The sequence below is a fragment of the Mirounga angustirostris genome, unplaced genomic scaffold (genome assembly GCF_029215605.1).
Source record: "Mirounga angustirostris isolate CCGP_5_RB_7025 unplaced genomic scaffold, mMirAng1.0.hap1 SCAF_4, whole genome shotgun sequence".
Lineage (NCBI taxonomy): Eukaryota > Metazoa > Chordata > Mammalia > Carnivora > Phocidae > Mirounga > Mirounga angustirostris.
Window position 1 is genome coordinate 139,428 of NW_026991712.1, and position 23,354 is coordinate 162,781.

The window sequence follows — 23,354 nt, forward strand, 5'->3', positions numbered from 1 at the left end:
CAAAGATGGAATGATTATTAATTTTAAAAACTGTAATGGATTAAAATCCATCAAATATGTTAAAGTCTTTGAGTTCAAATGATAATAGAAAGAAAGAAACATACCTAATTGGTCACCTCTGAAGAATGACATTAAACCAGAAGACAGAATTCCTTACCTTACTCAGTCCTCATCAGGATAATTGTACTCTTAATCCCCTTCACCTATTTCACCAACCCCCCCACCCACCCACCAGTTTGTTCTCTGTAGTCAAGTCAGCCTTTTGATTTGGCTTTTCTTTTTTTTGTTTTGTTTCTTAAATTTCACATGACTGAAATCACATGGTATTTGTCCTTCTCTGATCGACCCATCCCACTCAGCGTTATACTGTCCAAATCCATCCATGTTGTTGCAAATGGCAAGATTTCATTCCAAGATATTCCAAGCTTGTCTCCCACTATTCTGAAAGCTCATAAATAAAGGCAATAATTAAGCATTTAACTTGCCTGTCCTGTATGGATGCCAAACAGGGGAAAGTTTGTCTTTCTGGAACTGTTCCCACAAAGGCAGAAGGGATACCAATACCAGAATGTCACCATCTTGCAAACTCCTAATGAAACACAGCTAGGCGGTGACTCTTACTGGAAATACATAATGTTCACTTATGAAGTATTCTTGTGTGCCAATGCAAAATCTAATTACTCTCCACCTCTAAATTTACAGGAACTTCTAGTGACAAAAAGACACCCCAAGAATGCAAATGCCAAAATCCCAAATATGAGAAATTCCACAGGATGCATGACCAGACTTCGATAAATTTCAAAGAGGTGAAAAAAAAAAGGGGGGGGGGGAGGAAACTATAGATTAGGATATTTAACCCTTATGCTCATTGCAGCACTATTTACAATAGCCAAAATATGGAAGCTGCCCAAGTGTCCACCTACTGATGAATTAAGAAGATGCAGTGTATATAATATATACAATGGAATACTACTCAACCATAAAAAAGAATGAAATCTTGCCATTTGCAACAACATGGATGGATTTGGACAGTATAACGCTGAGTGGGATAGGTCAATCAGAGAAGGACAAATACCATGTGATCTCACTCCCATGAAATTTAAGAAACAAAACAAAGGGAAAAAAAAAAAAAGAAAAGCCAAATCAAAAGGCTGACTTGACTACAGAGAACAAACTGGTGGGTGGGAGGTTGGTGAAATAGGTGAAGGGGATTAAGAGTACAATTTTCTTTTTTTTTTTTTTAAGATTTTATTAATTTGACAGAGAAAGAGACAGCGAGAGAGGGAACACAAGCAGGGGGAGTGGGAGAGGGAGAAGCAGGCTTCCCACCGAGCAGGGAGCCCGATACAGGGCTCAATCCCGGGACCCTGGGATCATGACCTGAGCCAAAGGCAGACGCTTAACAGACTGAGCCACCCAGGCGTCCCAAGAGTACAATTTTCTTGATAAGGATTGAGTAAGGTAAGGAATTACTGACTCACTCTACTGTACACCTGAAACTAATATAACATTGCATGCTAACTATACTGGATTTAAAATTTTTAAATAAGATTCTAGTTTAAAAAAAGATAAAATGTAAGTCTGTATACCAAATGCATTGTGCATTCCTAGTTTTGATGGGGTTTTTGGAATATAGGTGAAGTCCGGAGCCCATGGCCAAGAAAGAATACTTGAGACCTCTCTGGTGCAAAAAGGTGGTTTTATTAAAGCACGGGGACAGGACCTGTGGGCAGAAAAAGCTGCCCCGAGTTTGTGTGGTGTGGCTCATTACATACTTTGGAATTGGGGGAGGTATGGAAAAGGGAGGTTTCGAAAGGATTTTTGTATGTTAAAGAAGACTCACAGGATACCACAGCCTTGCCATTGTCAAGCTAAATTTGTTTTTCCTTCTAGTAAGGCATTAACAGTAAGATAGTTGGGAGCTTCCCAGAGGAACATTACACTTTGCCCACCTCAAGTATCTGTCGATGGGCTGCAGATTATAAGGACAATTAATTGTATCTACATTTCCTTCTGGAAGCCAGGTTATTGATAGAAATGCTTTGTTCTTGTAGATTGCTAAGACATTTATAAACTGAGGGAGACTCGTGTCTCGCAGGATTGTAATCTCTATAAATGATTTGTTTTTCCTTTAGGGCAGCCAGGCGTGCCTGAGGAATGTCACATGTATCTCACGGGGCGGGGGCGTTGTGGGGTGTCAGCTTCTGCTTTGTCCTCAGTTTGCCTTCTGCTCCCTCATCAGTTTGAATCACGATTCGCACAAACCGATTAAAAATAAAAACAGTATGAGACAGACGGAAGACTCTCAACACTGGCTATTTGATGATAATAAAGGATAATGGCTAACATTTAGGTGTGATAATGGCTTTGTAATTACCCTTTTAAGGGTCCTTATGGGATTGGGGAAGTAATAGGGAAATAGGTGAAGAGACTCGCTGTGGGTAACTGTTCTAGGTGTTTGATGGACACGTGTTAAACTACTCTCTCTACCTTTGTATAGCGTTGGAAGTTTCCATCATAAGAAGCTAAAATGAAAAAGTGCAGAGCGAGAGGGGCGGCCCCCCCCCCCCCCCAGCCCGCTTCATTCTTCTTCCCATCCCAGCACGCTCGCTGCCTGAGGTCCCTGGAACTCCCGATCCAGGGGTTCGCGTTTCAGGAGAGGCGAGACGGCCAGCTCTTCCTCCCGACCGCTCCCTCGGGCATTCTAGTCCTGGCTGCCTGAGCCTCCTCTCCCGGGGCTGCTCCGGCTGAACCGCTCACCGCCCTCCCGGGCGCAGGCCTCAACACCCCCCACAAAGTCCGTGAACACCAGTGCTGGTGGTCGAGGAGGCACTGTCACCGCCCGGCCCTTGCCCGGTCCCGGGGCACAGCAACAAGAAGCGACGTTCGGGGCGGGGGGGAGGGGTGTTGCACCCGGCTTGAAGCGGGAGAGGGAACGGTGAGACAGAATTGGGAAACCCAGGGCAACGTCGACGCAGTCCCGGCGCTGGGGAGCAGCACTACAAACTTCCGCAGGGCTGCCGGAAGTGCAGTTCGCGCAAGGCCGGAGCGCGGTGTGGCCTCTCTAGGCGCACCGGAGGTCTCGTCTCTCGGTGGCTCTGGAGCGCGCCGCAGAGCTGTCAGTCAGGAAAATGGCGCAGGCGGGGAAGGCGGGCCCGACGGCCGCGCTGGGGGATGTCGCACGCTAGGACTGGTGGCCCGGGGTGTGGGCGGGGACTGAGGAGGCGGGGCCCCCCGGGATTGGCGGATGCGCCGTCGAGGCGGGGCGCCCCCTTTGTCTGAGTGCGTCGCGGGCGTCAGTCTCTTCGCGCGTGAGCCTGCGGCGTGGAAGGTGAGTCGGGGCGCGTGTGGGCGCTGGCAGGCCGGGACCCCCTGTCCGCACGGGAGCCGGAGCTGGGTCGTTCTCACGGACCGGGCACTTCCCCGCGGGCACGCTCTGCTCCCGCCCCTGGCGCCGGTGCCCTCCTGCGGACGTGCAGTGGCGTTCTCTCTCCGCGGACCCCTCTCTCAGCCCCCAGCGCCCCGCCTTCCGCCACACCCCAGTCCCCTGGCTGCTCCTCGCTCCCGGGCCTCTCCCGACCCCCACCCCTCGGCCCCTGCCACGCCCGGGGCCCCCCTTGCCCTTGACACACCCCAGGCCCCCCGCGGCCGGGACCCCGGGCCCTCACCCACCGCGCCTGCCACGCCCCGATTCCCTCCCTCCCCCCCCCCCCGGCCGCGGGACACTTCAGACCCCCCGCACTCCCAGCCGCCCGGCCCCTCCCCCGCGGACTGCGAGCCGGGCCGGAGTTGCGGGGATGCCGCGGGGCCTCGGCCGAGGGGACCCGGCGCGACTGCGCCGGGGGGGGCGCTCAGCGACCCGCGAGTCCCGGGCTCGCTCTCGAGGGCTCCCCAGAATCCGGGACGGGAGGCTGAGAAGCCCCCGGGCCCCGCGGCGGGCGGTTGGCAGTCGGCCGTCTCCGCGCCCGAGCGGCCTCGGTGTCTCCCTGGCCAAGGGTGCTGCCTAATTTTACGTTCTTCTCCCTGTTCCTGTCCACGCCGTCTTTCCCCTGTTACTTTGTAAGAGCCCTTTTTAATGAATGAGACCGGTCTTTTCTGATACGCGGATATTCCCCTAGTTTGTTGTTTTTCACATTTCAGTAGAAGGTAATGTTTTTTCTTAAAATGTAAACATGTGAGAGAAACAGAGTCGTCGTCGGGAGCAGCCTGCCAGCATGCGCAGGGGAGGCACCGGCTGGCTGGCCTCGTACCCTTTCCGGATTGGCGTGCGCTTTTTCCGCCTCCAGCCTGAAAGGGAAGCTCGGGGGCAGAGGGGTGGCCGTGCCGTACCGGCCGATTCTTGTAGATTGTTCACCTGGAGACGGCCTTCGTGGCGGTGCGTCGTCTCCGTAGGGTGGGCCCGGAGTGGAGCGAGGGGAGGCTGGGCCTTAAGATCGCCCTCCCCGCATTGTTGTCGCATGAATGTTTTCATTTCCGTTCCCCGGTGATGGCGAGGTTGAAACTCTTCGTGTGCCTCTGTGCTCCCCCTTTTTTGCCTTTGTGTTTCCTTTGTGATCCGCCGGTTCATACTCTCCTCCGTGTATGTTGAAAATGCTCTTCACAGACTGACATTTGAGTCCAGTTACGGTGTTTTGTTCTGGTTTGGGGTTTTTGAAGAGATTTCAAGTTTTTAATGGTAAAATATTTACTCCTAAGGCTTTTGAGCTTTGTTATGTTTCAAAGGGCTTTGCCCTTGCCAAGATTATTTTTGAAGTAAACCCTTGTTTTTCTCTGGTACTTGTGCAATGTTGGAATCATCTGGAATTTATTTTGGTGTGGGGGGAGGGGACTCCAGCTGCATTTTTTTTCACTATACTGTTTCTAACACCACCTATTGAATAATCATCTTTCCGTTGATTTGGAAAACCACCTTTGTCATGCATTAAATTCTTACATGATTTTGGGTCCATTCTGGAATTTGATGGCTTTGATGTGCATAGGGTCTTCATTTTCATGCAGCAGATCTGGAAGTCTCTGCCCCCATATTTCTGCTTTTGGTATTTTGCTTTGAAAGGACCTTCCCACCTGAAATAATAAAAACTTACCTATTTGCATCAAGTTCTTTTTATAAAATGTACTTTAAAATTTCAACTCATTCATTCATTAGCCTAGTGGATTCATTAGACTTGTAGTATTTGATATGAGATGATCTAATTTTTTTCTGGCCTATTTTTTTTTTTTTTTTAATCTTTTTGCTCTACTTTCTGGGAGATGTGTTGAACTTTATGTACAGGCCTAATTTTACTTTTCCTAAAGCATTTAACTGGTCCTAGCCCCATTTACTGATCATCTTTCCTCAGCAATTTGAATTGCGTCCTCTGTTCTCCATTTGTTTATACAGACTTGGCCCTGCTCTGCCCCATTCCTGTGTCACCCCTTTTCGTCCAGGCCCACTTGGCTCTAGGCACCTTGGTTTTGTGGATACAGTGAGAATTTACATCTCATTTCTAAACTTTGTTTTAAACTTGTTTCTTGTGTCATTTATGAACAGAATCTTTTTCCCTCTGTATTTTCTGACTAGGTGTTGCTGGTGTATAGGAAAGCTATTGGTTTGGATGCGCGATCATTCACTATGGAAGATTGCAGGGTTGTTGGGGCGCCTGGGTGGCTCAGTCGTTAAGCGTCTGCCTTCGGCTCAGGTCATGATCCCAGAGGTCCTGGGATCCAGCCCCACATCGGGCTCCCTGCTCAGCGGGAAGCCTGCTTCTCCCTCTCCCACTCCCCCTGCTTGTGTTCCCTCTCTCGCTATATCTCTCTGTGTCAAATAAATAAATAAAATCTTTAAAAAAAAAAAAAAAAGATTGCAGGGTTGTGCTTTGTGTTCGCAAGTGGCTCGGAGGTGCCTCTTCCGAAGATGCTTCCACCATGGAGGGCAGGGTATTCCAGCAAGAAAACCCATAGGTGAGGATGGTGAGGACAGACGGAGGAAGATCCTGGGAGCCACCCACCCCAGACCAGGGACTCAGAGTGTGCCTGTCCTAGCTTGTCCCTGTGGGCGGGGTCTTTGGAGGATAGGCATGCTAGCTCTTTTACATCCAGCCCATGAGGAGTTCAACAGGGGCGTTAAGTTCCTAAAACTTAGCTTACAAAACAAAATAATAATAAATGTTAAATTCTAAGCTCTTTATGTCTCTGCAGTCCCTTCTTTAGTTCCTGTCTGTATTGCTGGCTGCTCAGTCATCACGAGAACCAGAGCCTGCTTGGCACAGAATGTCTCACTGCAGTGTGGCTTCTTTCCCATTAAGCATCCAGTGCTGCTGAGAACATTGATCTATTCTGGTTTTGTTTGGGTTATTCCCTGAGGAGATTTCCAAAAATGAAATTCCTGCATCTGAAGAATGACTGTGGCTGATGGATGGGTGGGCACTGGTGCAGGGACCCTCAGGGCGGGTGCGGTTTGTGTTTGGCCCTGTGTTGGGGGTGGCATAGCCTTCTTCACAGTCTGCTCTGATACTCCATGATGGTGATTCTGGCTCTGGGACTATCTGAACAGGACTGGGCATGCCCACCTGTTCTACCTTCCTGCCTAAACTCCTGGGTTGGGGTGCCTGGGTGGCTCAGTCTGTTAAGTGTCTGACTCTTAATTTTTGGCTCAGGTCATGATCTCAGGGTCGTGAGATGGAGCCTCGCATTGGGCTCTGTGCTGAGTGTGGAGCCCGCTTAAGATTTTCTCCCCCTCGGGTGCCTGGTGGCTCAGTTGGTTAAGCGACTGCCTTCGGCTCAGGTCATGATCCTGGAGTCCCGGGATCGAGTCCCGCATCGGGCTCCCTGCTCGGCAGGGAGTCTGCTTCTCCCTCTGGCCCTCCCCCCTCTCATGTGCTCTCTCTCATTCTCTCTGTCTCAGATAAATAAATAAAATCTTCAAAAAAAAAAAAGATTTTCTTCCCCTCTCTCTGCCCCTCCGTCCCCTTACTTAAAAAACAAACAAACAAAAACTCCTGTGTTTTTCTCACAGAGCAAAGCCTGGAGGTGGGCATCAGAATCATGGGGGTCAGGGTGGAGGAGAGGGTATCTTACTAAACGCCAGTTTTGGTGCCCTGGATGGCTCTTTTTACCTGCCTGACAGTTGTCAGGTTTGAGGGTCACGGTGCTTAGCACATATTTACATGCAGCCACAGACTTGTTCACAACTAGTTAGTATCACTCTTTGTATTGGTTTTGTTCATTTTTTTTTAATCAGAATACAGGTGTCTTAGTTCCTTTGGGCTGCTATAGTAAAATACTGTAGACTAGGTAGCCTATAAAACAACAGACATTTCTCACAGTTCTGGAGGCTGGAAGTCTGAGATCAGGGTGTGTCCATGGTCAGGGAGGACCTTTTAGGGTTGCAGACGTCTTGCTGTGTCCTCACGTGGTAGGAGTGAGGAAGCTCTGTCAGGGGTCTTAAAAGGGTATTGATCCCATTGTGAGGACTCCACCCTCATGACCTAAGCATTTCCCAATGGCCTCACCTCCTAACACTATCCCACTGATTAGGATTTCCCCATATGAATATTGGAAGGACACAACCCTTCCAACCCTAGTAACAAGCATTCTGGTATGCTTTTACTTGGTAATGTGTGAGGGTCCTTCTAGGTAGAGAGCCTTGGTTTCAGTGCTTTTCTAGGACTCTCTCTCCCCCTCCCCCATCCCCAGGAATCTTCCCCTTTGCCCTCTCCACCCACCTCCATGCCTCACTCATACTGACAGCCTGGTTTTTTGAGTTAATCTAATTGAATGAGCACCACAGCATTTGACTCTGCCCCTTGCTCTCCTCTTGCGGCCCGAAGAGGAGGGTTGTGATCTCCGTTTTATAGGTGAGGAGAAAGCACATACACACACTTCTTGGCCCTGGGGGCATTGTTTCTGAAAGAGGACATTATGGACATGCTCTTCGCGTCCCATCATTTCATTTACCCATTGGCTGTCTCGCACAGCTTAAATCTTTCGGGGTGCATGACCTGTCTGGAAGGACTATGGATTGGCAGTGGCACCATCCTTGACTCTGCGTCCATTCCAGGGGAGCACCCACTGTTGAATGGTATATCTGATTCATCTACATACTGCCAGGTGGCTTTCCTGAGAAAGAGTGTGAAGTATGGTCTCATAGCTCTTTAATTTCATTCACTTACTCAGCAAACATTGGACTGCTGGCTGCTCTGCTGGGACACGAAGGGAGAAAGAGGACTGGACGACGCAGAGGCCCTCAAGGTTGGGGGTTCAGGAAGGGCCTCAATGAGAGGGTGATATGGCCAAGCACCAGCCAAAGGGCAGGAGCCTCCCTAGCAGAAGGGAAGCCCAGACAGGGTTCTGAGCAGCCTTGTAGTAGCAGTGGAGGGGCAAAGAAGGGTTTGAAGCCAAGGACAGTCATTGGTCCCACCGCTGGGGGAGGGGCACAACCCTGTTGCAACAGGGCTGGGTTCTGGGTGTGTTTGGAGGATGGATTAGGAGTGAAAGAGTGAGGAGGAGGCATGGCTGGGTGGCTCAGTCTGTTGAGCGTCTGACTCTTGGTTTTGACTCAGGTTATGATCTCAGCATCATGAGATCAAGCCTTGTGTTGGGCTCCACACTCAGCGGGGAATCTGCTTGAAGATTCTTTTACTCTGCCCTTCCCCCTGCTTGTGCGCACTTGCATGCACTCTCTCTCAAATAAATAAATCTTTAAAAAAAAGCCAAATGCTTCCTGGGGTCAGCCGTACCCATCTCCAGCACCCACTGGGGAGATCCTGAATGGAGTTCCTAATCCTGGCCCAATTGCAGTGGGGCCATAATGCAGATGACTGCCTACTTGCACCAGGTCCCCAGGAGACCAGGGCTGGATTATCCATGAAGGTCAAATTCTCATGCAGCTGAGGACCGATGGAGGCCCTGGCTGAGGGCACAATATCCAGGAGACCTAGTGGGGACTGAGTTGCAGGAGGACAGGTGACCAACTGTCACCACTGCCAGCAGTGGACAAGGATCTGGCCACATGGAGGTCATAGAAGACCTGGACCAGGGCCGCTTTGGGGTAGGTGGGGAGGGTGGAGACCACACAGGGGAAGCAGCTGGACAACACCACGGGGAAGATGACTGACCAGGAGAGATGGCAGGATGGCAGGTCTGTGCGCTGCTCGAGAGGGTGTGGGTGTCCGGTACACCAGTAGGGCAGGAGGCAGAGCAGGTGGTGGCAGTGACTTGGTCATCGTTGTTCTGAGATCTGGTGAGGCAGCCTTCCCCCCCCACCCCAATTCTTTCAAATCTTATTCTTACCTGTTCTCCAGCATCTATTGTTCATATGAATGTTAAGGTAGTTCTACTCCTTTAAGACTCCTATTAGAATCCTAATTCTAATCTAATTAGAATTAGATTTCTGTTGCATTGACACAGAAACACAGATTTGGCGGGAATGGGCATTCTTGGTGAACTGAGGGATGGAGAGAGGCCAGCCTCTCTCCACCCGAGTCTGCTATCATGTTCCTCAGAGGCAGCTGCAGTTAGGAGTTCCATGTGTATATTCCCAAAAGCTGTCTATGCAAACATATGCATACATCTGATGTTCTACAAAGAAAATGGGGTTGTAGTGCTTCCTGACTTCCTGACCCCAAGCCTTCCCTTTAGGCAGTCCGCAGTGTGAGGCATCCTGTTTGTCAAGGTGATCTTGTACCATTTTTCCTAGAGTGATCTGCCTGCTAGGTTTCTGTGTCCCTGTTGCAGACTCCTTGTGACACTCCCAAAAGATGTGAGCCCCATTCCCCCATTAGGAGAGCTCTTAATGCTCCCACCCCCCTGTTTTTTCCAGTAATTTGAATATGACAGACACCTCAGGTTAATTTGTCCTGATATGTCTCCAGAACCTGCCCACCCCCAGGCCTCCCCATAGTGCTCAGACCAAATCCCTGGATGACTCTGGACTTAATCTACCAGAATCAACCATGTGACATGCCTCCGTTGCCAATCCCTGGTGGAGCTACCACCAGGCTGATGACCCCAGCCTCACTAGAGCACCACGGCACAACCAGTGGAGACTGAGGCATCAACAGGCCCACAGGAGTTACGGTCAAGTGAAATATGAAGGGCCTGGAGTGTGGACCTCAAGCAAAACCAGCCATTCTCAGCCTGTCTTCCCTGGAGATTATCTCTGGAGGCAGCCTGGCCTGGCACCCACACCGGACCTGATGACGGCTTGCCATCTTTGTGTATACTCTGGCACCAGCCCTTGTGCGTGGACTGTGAGCCTGAGCAGATGGCTCCGAGTCCTTGTTAGCTCCCAGCTGACCATGAGGACCCCAGGGTCTGGAGAACAAAACCTTGTGGCTGGAGCCTTGGGGTGCAGAGGTGTCCCCAAACATCTCAGAGGGGATGTTCCTGGGCTCATGGTTAGAGTCCAGGGACCATGGTTCCTGAACTGTGGGGTAAGAGTGGGGGGGCGGGGCTGGACTCCCAGAACTCAGAATCTGTGAGGGCAAGGCTGGGCCCCTCATGTGTTCCCACCTCTTCCTCAGCCCCACAGGCTCCTCTGACTTCCATCTTCCTCAGAAACCTCGGGATCAGGGATGGCAGCGGCCAGGCTCCTGCCACCACCGGCAGGACCCCAGGTGAGCTGCCCCCGAGGCCTCTACATTTCCTCATAGCCCTCCCATGCCCGGGGCTCCAGGTGGTAGCCTGAGTGTCACTGCCTCTATTGAATTCTGCAGCCTCTTCCCCCCACACCAAGCTGTTCACATGTGTTTCCCTTACCCTCTAACCAAGGGCATCTCCACTCCCCCCCCACCCCACCCTGCTCCATCTCAGATGTGGAGACTTAGTCCAACCTGCAGCAGCCCCTGTCATTCCAGGCCAAGGTGACCTTTGAGGATGTGGCCGTGCTCCTCTCCCAGGAGGAATGGGACCGCCTGGGCCCTGCTCAGCGGGGCCTCTACCGACACGTGATGATGGAGACCTATGGGAACGTGGTATCCCTGGGTATGGCCCCTCAGCAGCCCTCTTCTGTGTCTGTGTGCTTGGCCAGGGGTTGGGGGCCCTGTGCTGGGGGTTTTGGGGTTGCCTCCAGGTATTCAGCTCTAGAGGAATGTTAGTCCTGTCTGTCTTATGCCTGCAGGTCACTCAGGCGGGGTGGGGGTGTTCACAGATACTGTATTGACAAAAGGCCTTCCCTCCCGTGAGCAGGACTTCCAGGATCAAAGCCCAACGTGATCTCTCAGCTGGAGCGAGGAGAAGAGCCATGGGTCCTGGATGGGCAAGGGGCTGAGGAGTCTAGGGGCCTGGGGAGTGGCCATTCAGGTGAGTGAAAGGAGCTGGCCCTCCTTGACTTGGGGTTAATCAGGTCCGGGTGGCTGTGGGCACTGACAGGTGACAGCAGGAGTAGCTTCCACCTGGGACCTCTTCTGGCAGAGGCTTAACTCAGTGAATTGCACTACTGTTGAGAAGTGTTTTGTTGTCCCTTCAACTCTTTTCCTTTTGCAGACAACTACAAACATGACCACATGACAGCTCGTATGCGACAAGACAGTTCACCCTGTCCGTGGGGTAGGTGTATGTCTCTTCTTTTTAATCCATACAATTCCTGCAGGTGTTAATGCTCATGATTCCCCAGAATGTAAAGAAATTTCCTGGGGTGCTCTGATGCAGAATATGTTCTTCTTACACAACACATACAATCTCTACAAAACTGTCAGGAGGGGTTTTCTAAATTAAAAATTTGTTTCAGTGGAATTGTTTTTTTTCCCCTTTGTCTTGTCCCATGTAAAACATTCTTCCCTAGTCTGTCCTTGAAACAACCGAAGCCATGATTCTGAAAGTGAGGGCTCTGCTTAGCATCTCCTGCACCACGCGGGCACAGGGTGGCCTGGCGCTGGCACTGACAGCAGCTTAAGTCTGTCTGCGAACATGAAAGTTTGACCATGCGTTGATCTGATGCCATGGATGATTGAGTAACCTCCTGTACAGTTATTTTTTTAACTTATTAAAGTCATCTTGCTCATCTTGTTATTTTGGCATCAGGGAAGAAACTACCTATCCAGGAAACTTCAACCAGTAGAAATGATACTTTTCAGTGCAAATGGGTAATTATTTCTTTGGCTTACTAGCTTTATTCTATGACAGTGAGGCTTTATAAGTCAAACAGTTTCCCAGTTTCAAAAAAACATAACCTTTTAAAAATAAGATGTGTAGAAATTTTACCAAATAGATGACAGTAAACCCAGATTTTTTAAATGAAGAACCTATTAGTGTTACCATTTTTGAAACAATATACACTTAATGATTGTTCTGAAGATAATAAAAAATAAACAGAAATATCCAGTAGGAAAAATGGGCACAAAACTTGAACAAGTTCTGACAGAGGAGGAAAACCAAAGGGCCAATAAATGTGAGAACATGCTTGGCCTCATTATTCATCAGGAAGATGGAAATCAAGACCATTTTGATTTACCATGTTAACACCTTCAGAATGAGAAAAAAAAAAAATGGAAGGATCTGACTATCAAGTTGGAATGAGGATGTAAATATGCACACTCACCTTAGAAAACAGTTTGGCATTATCTAACGAAGTTGAAAATACAGGTCCCTATGTCAAATGTTCCACTCTTGTGTATATAGTAAGGATGTTTGTTTGTAAGCACCAAGAAACATATACAAGAATCTTAATAGAAGCATGCTTCATGATAGAAAAAATTGGGAATGGGGCACCTGGGTGGCTCAGTCGTTAAGCGTCGGCCTTCAGCTCAGGTCATGATCCCAGGGTCCTGGGATCGAGCCCCACATCGGGTTCCCTGCTCGGCGGGAAGCCTGCTTCTCCCTCTCCCACTCCTCTGCTTGTGTTCCCTCTCTTGCTGTGTCTCTCTCTGTCAAATAAATAAAATCTTAAAAAAAAAAAAAATTGGGAATAACCCAAATGTCCATCAGCAGTAGAATAGACAGAAGAATAAACTGTGGTGTTTTAATAGGAAAGGACGTGTTGTAGTGAAAATGGTTTAATAACTGCTAGGGAACAATATGATGAATCAGAAACACAGTGTTGAGAGAGGAAAGCAAATTGAAGAAGACCAGGTACCATGAAATTATAAAAATGTTAGAGATATGCCTAATTAAGTTATTGGTTAAAGATACAAATTTCTAAGATAAAACTGTTTTTTTTTTTTTTAAAAAAAGGCATCTACTTCCAGCCAAGATGGAGTAAACAGAGATGGGAGTCACCCTCTCACTTGAAACAACGTAAAAACGACAAGATACATGAAAACACAGCTCTCAAGGTGTTGGGCATCATTCTCTCAGTGGAAATCAATCGAGGAAGGAAATTAATCCCTGAGAGACAGGAAACAAAGGGGTGATCTCTACAGTTGCCCCAGCTCACAGCTTGAAGAAGATTACAGTGCAGGGAGGGGAACTCTGGCAGAGCCCAGTGGTCTCCCAGACTTGAGGACACATAGCCAGGAGTCCAGAGACACCAGGGAGGCTAGAAGTCCCACAGAAGAGTCCATTTGACAAAGAGAACTCTGGATATCCGCAGGGAGAGCCCTTGAGTATTAGCACTCACAAGGGAACAGTCAAATGCCAGGAAAGAGCCCCCTCTTTAGAAGGAGTAGCCGCTACAGTAGCCAGGATTTAAGATGGTCTTCATAACAGAATGAATGTTTGTGCCCCTCTCCCATTTATCTGAGGAAGCCCTAAACCCCAATGTGAATGTATTGGTGATGGAGCCTTTATGAATGTGTGAGGGTCCTTCTAGGTAGAGAGCCTAGAAGCGGCCATGTGAGCACCAGAAAGTGGCTGTCTGCAAGCCAGGAAGAAAGCCCTCACCACAAACTCAACTGCACTTTTGTGGAAGTAATTTATGGAAGTAATTAAGGTGAGGTAATAAGAGTAGGGCCTTGGTTTGCTAGGATTAGTGTCTTTTTAAGAAGAGGAAGAGAGACCAGAGCTGTCTTTCTTGGCACACACAACCTCCCAGACCACTGCCCCATGATGTACGTGCCCTACCTCCATAATCCCCATAATCTCTCGCTGTGTCTCCCTCTGTCAAATAAATAAATAAAATCTTTAAAAAAAAAAAGAAAGAAAGAAAAAACAGTCCTGTTAAACTGACCAGAAATGACATCAGTGATAGAATTGGGAGACAAGGATATTAAAATAAATTTATTCCATATGTTCAAGGACTAGAGGGAATACTGAGCATGTTAAGTAGAAGCATGGAAGATCATCGTGAAAGACCCAGATCTGATTTTTTTTTTTTTAGATTTTATTTCTTTATTGACAGAGACACAGCAAGAGAGGGAACACAAGCAGGGAGAGGGAGAGGGAGAAACACGCTTCCCGTGGAGCAGGGAGCCCGACGCGGGGCTCGATCCCAGGACCCTGGGATCATGACCTGAGCCGAAGGCAGACACTTAACTGAGCCACCCAGGTGCCCCCCCAGATCTGATTGCTAGAGATGAAAACAACAATGTCTGAGATGAAGAGTTCAGTGCGTAAAATTAGTGGCAGATTAGACATTGCATAAGAAAAGATTAGTGAAAACAAATTATTTTGAAACTACTGAAAAGGAAACAGAAGGAAAAAAAAAAGACTACAGGATATCAGGGAGCTGTGGGACAATCTGAAATAGCCTAATACATGTAGCTGAAGCCAACAAAGGAGGATGGGAGGGTCAGAAAAAATATTTTAAGAAATGATGGTTGAAAATTTTCCAAATTTGTTGAAAAGTATAAACTCATCTAAGAAACTCAACGAACCCTCTACCTAATAAATGAATAAAATTACACTAAACTACATCATAATCAAAAGAAGTGTTATAACTAAGAAGCCAACAAAGGAAATAAAATAGAACCATGAAAAGTAAGTTGATTTTTTTAAAGGAGAAAGAGAAGAGGAAACAAACCATGGATGTTTAGTGACTGCTCTAGGGTTTACAATACACATCTCTCACCATCGTTTACCTTCCAACAACGTTAACACCGTTTCACAGGTAGCATAAGACTTAGAACAGTAGACTTCTGTAGTAGTCCGCTCAGGCTGCCATAACAAAAGGCCATTGATGGAGTGACTTAAACATCAAAAATTTTGTTCTCACAGTTCTGGAGGCTAGAAGTCCAAGACAAAAGTGCAGTTGAGTTTGTGGTGAGGGCTTTCTTCCTGGCTTGCAGACAGCCACTTTCTGGTGCTCACATGGCCACTCACATGCCTGTGAGTGCGTGGGGTGGGGGGAGGTGGGAAGTGAGTAAGCTCGCTGGTGTCTCTTCTTATCGGGCACTAATCCCATCGTGGCGGCCCTATCCTCGTGACCTTGTCTAACCCTAATCACCTCCCAGAGGCCCCACCACCAAATACTACATGAGGGGTTAGGGCTTCAACATGTAAATTTGGGGGAGGGGGAACACAAACACACAAACATTTGATCCATTTTACAACAACCCTGTTCCTCTGTCCCAGATTCTGTGATCGTGTCGTCATAAGTTCTACTCTTGAATATGTTAGAAACCCACAGTGCGTAACTATTTTTTTTTTAAGTTTATTTAAGTGATCTCTACACACAAGATGGGGCTTGAACTCACCACCCCAAGATCAAGAGTTGTTCCCCAGCACATAACTATTTTTGTTTTGGACAGTTCTCTTTTAGAGTGATTTAGAAAACCTTTTTCACATAGTCTTGTATATTTACCTTCATTTTAACCATTTCCAAAAGCCTTTATTTCCTTGTATAAATCTGACTTTCTGTCAGGTATATTTCTGCAGCCTGAAGAATTCCCTTTAACGTTAGTTTGGATTTGATTGTTGGGTGTTTTCTCCATTGGTGTTTGTAAATTGACAAGTTTTTTCTTTTCTGCACTTTAAGGATGTCAGTCCATTGTCTTGACTAGTTTCTGATGATGAGTCCACTATAACTTTACATTTGTTCCTCTGTGTCGTGTGTGTTTTTCTTCTAACTGCCTCTAAGATATTCTCTCTGGTTTTTAGCAGTTTGAATATGATGTATCTAAGTGGTATTTTAAAAAACATATTTGTGATTCTAATATCTTGGATCTGTCTTTTGATGTCTTCCATTATTTTTAGAAAAATCTCAGCTATTATCTTTTCAGATATTTTTGCTTCCTGTTCTCTTTCTCTTCTGCAATTCCAACTACATGCAGGTTAGGCCATTTGATATTGACCCATACTGGTTTTATTTTTTGTTTTATACATTTCTGTCTCTCTTTTTTTTTTTTTTTTCTTTTTTTAAGATTTACTTATTTATTTGAGAGAGAGAGAGAGAGCATAAGCCGGGGGAGCAGCAGGCAGAGGGAGAAGCCGACTCCCCGCTGAGCAGACCCCTCCCCCCCCCCCCAATGACATGGGGCTCGATCCCAGGACCCTGGGATCGTAACCTGAGCCAAAGGCAGACGCTTAACCATCTGAGCCACGCTGTCATTGTGGGATTTTTCGGGTAATTTCTGTTGACCTGTTTTCAAGCTCACTGGTCTTAGCTGGGTTGGGTCCACTGATGAGCACATTAGAGGCATTTTTGTGTTGCTGTTTTTTACATCTAGCATTTCCATTTGGCCTCTTAGAGTATCTCTCTGCTTAAATTCCCCATCTGATCATTCACATTGTTCCAACATATGAGTCATCTCTAATTCTAGTTCTGTTGATCACTTAGTCTCTTGACTATATGTGTGTGGACATGTAGCATCTTTCTTCTTTCTTTTGGGTGTCATAGTTTTTTATTGAATGTCAGCTATCATTAACTGGGACAGTAGAGATAGAGGTAAATGGTGTATCTGTCTGGAAATGTAGCCTGTCCTACTAGGCTGATAGTGTGAAAGCCTGAGTCAGTCTAGTCAGGACTTGGGCTGGGCTCTGTTGTTCCCAGAATTGCCTTCAGTGCATCACTAGATTCACACTCCTGTGGCACTTCCTTGTGCGTAGGGTGAGGGCTTTCAGTCTTTCAGGTATGCCTACAGGAGAGGGTTTTCTTCTATGCTCTTGCCCCCACCCTAGCAGTAGTAGGCAGTTGCTGGTTACTCAGGGCTTGCTGGCCTTTGGGGCAGGGGCAGGGAGAAATGAGAGGATGCTCCATTGTCCTGGTCCATCCTCAGTTTTAGGCAGGTTTGTATTCCTGGGTCACAGCCCTTCCCCTGGTTGAAGCAGACTTCTCACTGCTGGGCTCATGATCATTTCCTAGCTCTCCCTCAGGAGTAGAAGATAGTTTTCTTTCCCTTCCCAGCCATTGGAATTTTTATCTGTATCTTAGAATGAGAAGTTTGCTTTCGCTCGTGTAGTGACTTGCAGCTTTTGTTCTGTAGAGGAGAAGGGTTCATGTGGCTGCTTTTGTTCTCCTCTTGTAAGCCTAAGCCACCAAAAGAGGCTTCCTCTGGACCTGCTCCCAGGGGGACATGAGCCCCTGTGTCTGGAGCTCCCCGGGGTTCTTCGGAAATTCATTAATGTTTTAGCCAGGTGCTTCTTCCCTGCTTGGGTGGTGGCCTGTCTTCCATCTTCCTCTTATCTCCCTCCCTTCCATCATCAGTGCAGTTGTCTTCCCGTGCACGCACCTATCTCTCCTTAGGGTTCAGGTTGTTTGGTTGCCACCATGACCTTGGCTCTATGATAGATTCAAGAAAGTTACAATTTTATAGATTACCTGACTTTTTCTTGCTGTTAGGGTGGAAGTGATATTCTTTCCAGCTTTCTCCCTCCTGGGGGAATTCAGTTAATACATAATAATAAGCAGTATAATAATATATATTGTTTTACATAATGTATAATAATAGTGATATTCACAGTAAAAGGGACACGGGATTGGTCAGTGTATCCACCCGACTTTGTATGTCAGACTGGGGTTTATGTGCTCCTGTTGGTCATGGTGAGGAGCTCTCCAGTACCACTGATGAGCAGGCAGTGCTGGGGCAGAGGGACACGGGACAGTACGCTGTCCCAGGGCACCTGGGTGGCGCAATCGGTTAAGCATCTGACTCTTGGTTTCAGCTCAGGTCACAGTCTCGTGAGTCTTGGGATCGAGCCCCACATCAGGCTCCACACTCAGCATGGAGTCTGCTTATGACTCTGCCCCCTCGGCCTCTCTCTCTCTCTCCCTCTTTCTTGCTCTCAAAAATAAACCTTTAAAAAATTTTTTTTGAAAACAGTAAGCTGTCACATGGTAGTCTTAATAGGAACAAGGGCTTGGACACTGGTGGGGAAAGAGGAAGATAAGGGATCAAAAAAAAGATGTGGATCCTGAAGGCCCACCAGCCACAAGAGGTAGGGGCTTATTCTAGGAGGAAGGAAGAGCCAAGTTTTCTTTTGGACTCTTGACGTGGATGTGCTGGTGGGCCATCTAGATGGCAAGGTCTGGCGGCAAGCAGAGCACCCACCTGAGCCTGGAGAGCACTAGGAGATGGAGGAGTCAGAGTGTCTGTGTCTGGAGGTGCAGCTGAATCTCAGGGTGGGTGTGAAGAACCAGTTCATCAAGCCTGGAGTAGGACTCCAGCCTCTACAAGGAGGCCCCTCAGTCAGGGGAGTCTCCCACTTCCCACTCCTGCCTCTTCTCAGATGATCAGCTGTTGAGGGTTTGCTTCCATATGGCTGCCACCAACTTCTGCAAGAAGTATTAGCATTTGGTATGTCTTTGCCCCTCCAAGGTACCTAGCTGTCAAAAGGCAACACAGATCAAAACAAGCATATTTTTATCTATTGACCACCTTGGCCCAAATCTTTCTCCGAACACCAGTCAGAAGTCCCATCTTAGAAGGTCCCTTGGCTTTGTAGGGGGACTACTTGGCTTCTTTTTTTTTTTTTTTAAGATTTTATTCATTTGACAGAGAGAGACACAGTAAGAGAGGGAACACAAGCAGGGGGAGAGGGAGAGGGAGAAGCAGGCTTTCCGCCGAGCAGGGAGCCCGATGCGGGGCTCAATCCCGGGACCCTGGGATCATGACCTGAGCCGAAGGCAGACGCCTAACGACTGAGCCACCCAGGACCCCGGGACTACTTGGCTTCTGAATCTTATTTTTCCAGGGTCCATGTTGGGGGTTCCAGGTGGCCCATTATATAGCATCTGTCTCCCCAGACCAAGTTAGGAAAAAAACCTTGCCACCTGATTGAGGCAGTGAAGGACCACCACAGGCCCCCATGCTGGGGACTGCCTCTGAACGTGAAGGAGCAAAGCCGAATATGGTTCCCTGAGCTGAGAATGCCCAGTTCTTACGCACATGAACCAGTGAAATAAGTTACTCCACCTACCCTGGAGAGAAGGGGGAGCAAAGAAGCACTCAACACATAGGGGCACATGCACATTTGGATGCCATCCTAGCTCCTGATCTCCATATTGCTGGATCAGCATTTGTAAATTTCCCCTCAGAGCTGCTGACCCCTCAGTACCTGTCATAGACCTTAAGTGTGTCTGTGAGAATTCTCTCAGATCTTCCTCTGCCTAGAAGGCTTTGAATTCTGGAATATCCCTCAAGTGCAACAGTTTTTAATGCTGTTCCTGGCAGAGGTCTTTGGGAAGCTGGGGGTGGCAGCACGGTGTTTGGAGTTGGCCTCCTAAGCTGCAGGGCTGAGATTGGGCACTTGAGAGTGCACAAGGAGGCCTGGCTGCTGTCATGCAGTCAACTTCTTGCTTCTGGCCCTCACATGGCATCAGCTCCACCTGTTGGGTGACACTGATAAAGATCACGCCATGAGCACAGCCCGTCCTCTCACAACATCCCTGAAGCCCCTTGAGAAGTCTTGGTCTTCTGACTGGCATCTTGTCATCTCAATGGCTTGAACTCCCAAGATTTAAAACACTTGTTCTCTGGCCAGCTTCACTGGCTCAGATGGTAGAGCATGCAGCTTTTGATCTCAGGGTCGTGAGTTCAAGTCCCACATTGGGCGTAGAGCTCACCAAAAAAAAAAAAAGTGGGTGCCTGGGTGGCTCAGTTGGTTAAGCGACTGCCTTCGGCTCAGGTCATGATCCTGGAGTCCGTGGATCAAGTCCCGCATCAGGCTCCCTGCTCGGCGGGGAGTCTGCTTCTCCCTCTGACCCTCCCCCCTCTCATGCTCTCTCTATCTCATTCTCTCTCTCAAATAAATAAATAAAATCTTAAAAAAAAAAAAATCAACACACCCTGTCCTCCCCCACTCACAGCCCAGAGTCCCCAACCTGATACTAAAAACATCTACCCCAGCCCCTGCAATACTTGCTGCTGCCCACTGCAGGCCATGTTCCAGCTTAGATGTGGTAAGACTCCCATTGTGTCTCCTCTTCCCAGTGCATTCTCCACAAAGAGGAGGTCACACTCCCCCATGTACAAGTCTTCTCTTCCTGTGTCTGTTGGACATGCACACCAGAGCTCACACTTCTACCAGCTCCACGCTAGGTGTTGCTGTCAGCCCAACAAGGCTCTCTGCAGTCCTGGGTGGGTTTAGGGTTAGATGATGGCCTCTGGAAGCCCTGTACATAAAGACTCCAGGGAGGGACGCCTACGTGGCTCAGTCGTGAAGCGTCTGCCTTCGGCTCAGGTCATGGTCCCAGGGTCCTGGGATCGAGCCCCACATCGGGCTCCCTGCTCCGCGGGAAGCCTGCTCCTCCCTCTCCCACTCCCCCTGCTTGTGTTCCCTCTCTTGCTGTGTCTCTGTCAAATAAATAAAATCTTAAAAAACAAAAAAACAAAAAACAATGATGGCATCTTCAATGGTATAATCCTTCCAGGTTTTCACGTTGAGTTCATATTGGGGTTCTCTTCCATAGTGTTGACAATCCTTGCCATAGAGTACCATGTACAATGAGCCTTAAAGGTCCTCATGACCCTCTGATCTAGAGCCTATGTTAGAGACACTGTGTTTGGGGGCAAGTAGACCACTTTGATACCTTCAGTGTTGAACTCATGGGGTTCTGGGTGGCCAGGGGCATGGTCCGATATGAAAAGAACTTTAAGAGGCAGTTGCTTGGGGCGCCTGGGTGGCTCAGTAGCTCAGTGGGGAGTCTGCCTCTCCCTCTCCCTGCTTGTTCCCGCCAATAAATAAAATTTTAAAAAACAAAGACTCCGGGGGAGTGGGATTCGGGCAGTACTGGGCTGCCACCAGCTGCGGTGTGCCTTATGTCCGTGACACCTGCCGCTCAGACTGCCCTGTCAGCCTGGGCCCGCGCCTAGTTCCTGGGCACAGATGCGAGTTTTCTGCTCCTCCGCAGCTCACGCGGCCATGTGCGTTCAGGGACCGCGGCCCTGCGGGCCACCTCTGCTTACACTTGCTCTGCTGTTCTGAGTGGGTGAGCAGCTGACATTCTTCCTTTGGATTTGTCGTTTCAGAATATGAGAACAAGGGAGAGAACCGAAATGGGGATTTGAGCCTGCGGCCGTTCATCCCCGAGGAAGTGTCCGTGCTTCTGGGGGAAACATCCACGGGATGGACGGATCCAAGACGGCTCGAGCGTGAGCAGAGCTTGAGTGTGAGCGCACGCCCCGCCGGCCGGCCCGGAGCCCAGGTCCTGAGTCGGAGCGCGCCTGTCCCTCCGCATCAGGCTGCGCCCAGTGGGGAGAGACCCTACAAGTGCACCGACTGTGGGAAGTGCTTTGGCCGGAGCTCCCATCTGCTGCAGCACCAGAGAACGCACACCGGAGAGAAGCCCTACGTGTGCGGCGTCTGTGGGAAGGCCTTCAGCCAGAGCTCCGTCCTCAGCAAACACCGGAGGATCCACACGGGCGAGAAGCCCTACGAGTGCAACGAGTGCGGGAAAGCCTTCCGCGTGAGCTCGGACCTCGCGCAGCACCATAAGATCCACACGGGCGAGAAGCCCCACGAGTGCCTCGAGTGCCGGAAGGCGTTCACGCAGCTCTCGCACCTCATCCAGCACCAGCGGATCCACACCGGCGAGCGGCCCTACGTGTGCGCGCTGTGCGGCAAGGCCTTCAACCACAGCACGGTCCTGCGCAGCCACCAGCGCGTGCACACCGGCGAGAAGCCGCACGAGTGCGCGCAGTGCGGCCGCGCCTTCAGCGTCAAGAGGACGCTCCTGCAGCACCAGCGCGTGCACACGGGCGAGAAGCCCTACACGTGCAGCGAGTGCGGCCGCGCCTTCAGCGACCGCTCGGTGCTCATCCAGCACCACAACGTGCACACGGGCGAGAAGCCGTACGAGTGCGGCGAGTGCGGCAAGGCCTTCAGCCACCGCTCGACGCTCATGAACCACGAGCGCATCCACACGGAGGAGAAGCCGTACGGCTGCTACGCGTGCGGCAAGGCCTTCGTGCAGCACTCGCACCTGACGCAGCACCAGCGCGTGCACACCGGCGAGAAGCCGTACGTGTGCGGCGAGTGCGGGCACGCCTTCAGCGCCCGCCGGTCGCTGGTGCAGCACGAGCGGATCCACACCGGCGAGAGGCCGTTCCGCTGCGCGCAGTGCGGCAAGGCCTTCAGCCTGAAGGCGACCCTGATCGTGCACCTGCGGACGCACACCGGCGAGCGGCCCTACGAGTGCAGCCGCTGCGGCAAGGCCTTCAGCCAGTACTCGGTGCTCATCCAGCACCAGAGGATCCACACGGGCGAGCGGCCGTACGAGTGCGGCGAGTGCGGCCGCGCCTTCAACCAGCACGGGCACCTGATCCAGCACCAGAAGGTGCACCGGAAGCTGTGACGCCGCCGCCCCGCCGGCGCGGGTGCTGGGCGGCTCGGTGTCCCGGGCACGCGTTCCCGTGGAGGACCCGGAGGACGCCTGTGTCGTTCACCGCCACGCCCGAGTTCGGTGGCACAGCCGCCGCACGGTCGTAGCGGGTTTCGTTCTTCCCTAACGTGAGACCGTGTTTGAAGGATTTCTTACATTCTAAATAAAGGTTTTTCTAGAACGTGACACGCCTCTCCTAAAAACAGTTACTCTAATTATTGCACATAGACTTGGATTGTTTGCAGTATGCTGTTAGACCGCTGAAGTGTTGTGTGGACAAAATGACATAAGGAAAGGTTGTCATCAAGTAATATGGCTACAAGTCCTAAGCGTGTGGAGCGCGAACAAAGGAAGAGGTCTAAGGATTAATTAGTGAGCAGTGATGTAAATTAGAAAACGCTTCATCTGGTGTTTGAACTTTATTCAAGATCAGAAGGGATGTCTTACCTTTTTAAGTGAAAATTCAACTCAAAAATGGATCTTTGCCTCAAAACCCACCCTTATGACTTAAGAGACCTTGTGCCCCAGAAATCATGGGATGCCTTGGGCCTCCAGACCCCATGTGGGTTGGAGGGGAGCTCTGCACGCAGGGCCCAGACCTCATAGCTGCTGTGTTACTCAAAAGACAGTTCTTTGGTAGATAGTTTTAAAACCTAAAATTCTCAAATTCAAATAGCTTTCTTATTATCTAAAATTTCCATTTCTGTGTTTGAGGTTTTTATTTTTTACTCCTGATCGCAAG

At 49.4% G+C, this 23,354-nt stretch overlaps 1 protein-coding gene across 2 annotated transcripts; it reads left to right on the plus strand.

Moving 5' to 3' along the window:
• The first annotated feature begins 3,130 nt into the window (after nucleotides 1–3,130).
• ZNF250 (zinc finger protein 250) lies at nucleotides 3,131–23,310 on the plus strand. 2 transcript variants are annotated; one of them, XM_045895616.3, is made up of 6 exons: nucleotides 3,131–3,331; nucleotides 10,503–10,595; nucleotides 10,821–10,962; nucleotides 11,167–11,280; nucleotides 11,464–11,526; nucleotides 21,261–23,310. In XM_045895616.3, exons 2-6 carry the CDS (start codon nucleotides 10,554–10,556, stop codon nucleotides 22,583–22,585), a joined length of 1,686 nt encoding a protein of 561 aa, XP_045751572.1. In that variant the 5' UTR covers nucleotides 3,131–3,331; nucleotides 10,503–10,553; the 3' UTR covers nucleotides 22,586–23,310. The 2 variants fall into 2 exon arrangements, with proteins under 2 accessions (XP_045751572.1, XP_045751574.1); XM_045895618.3 differs by having other exon boundaries at nucleotides 3,133–3,331; nucleotides 10,836–10,962.
• The last annotated feature ends 44 nt before the right edge of the window (nucleotides 23,311–23,354 follow it).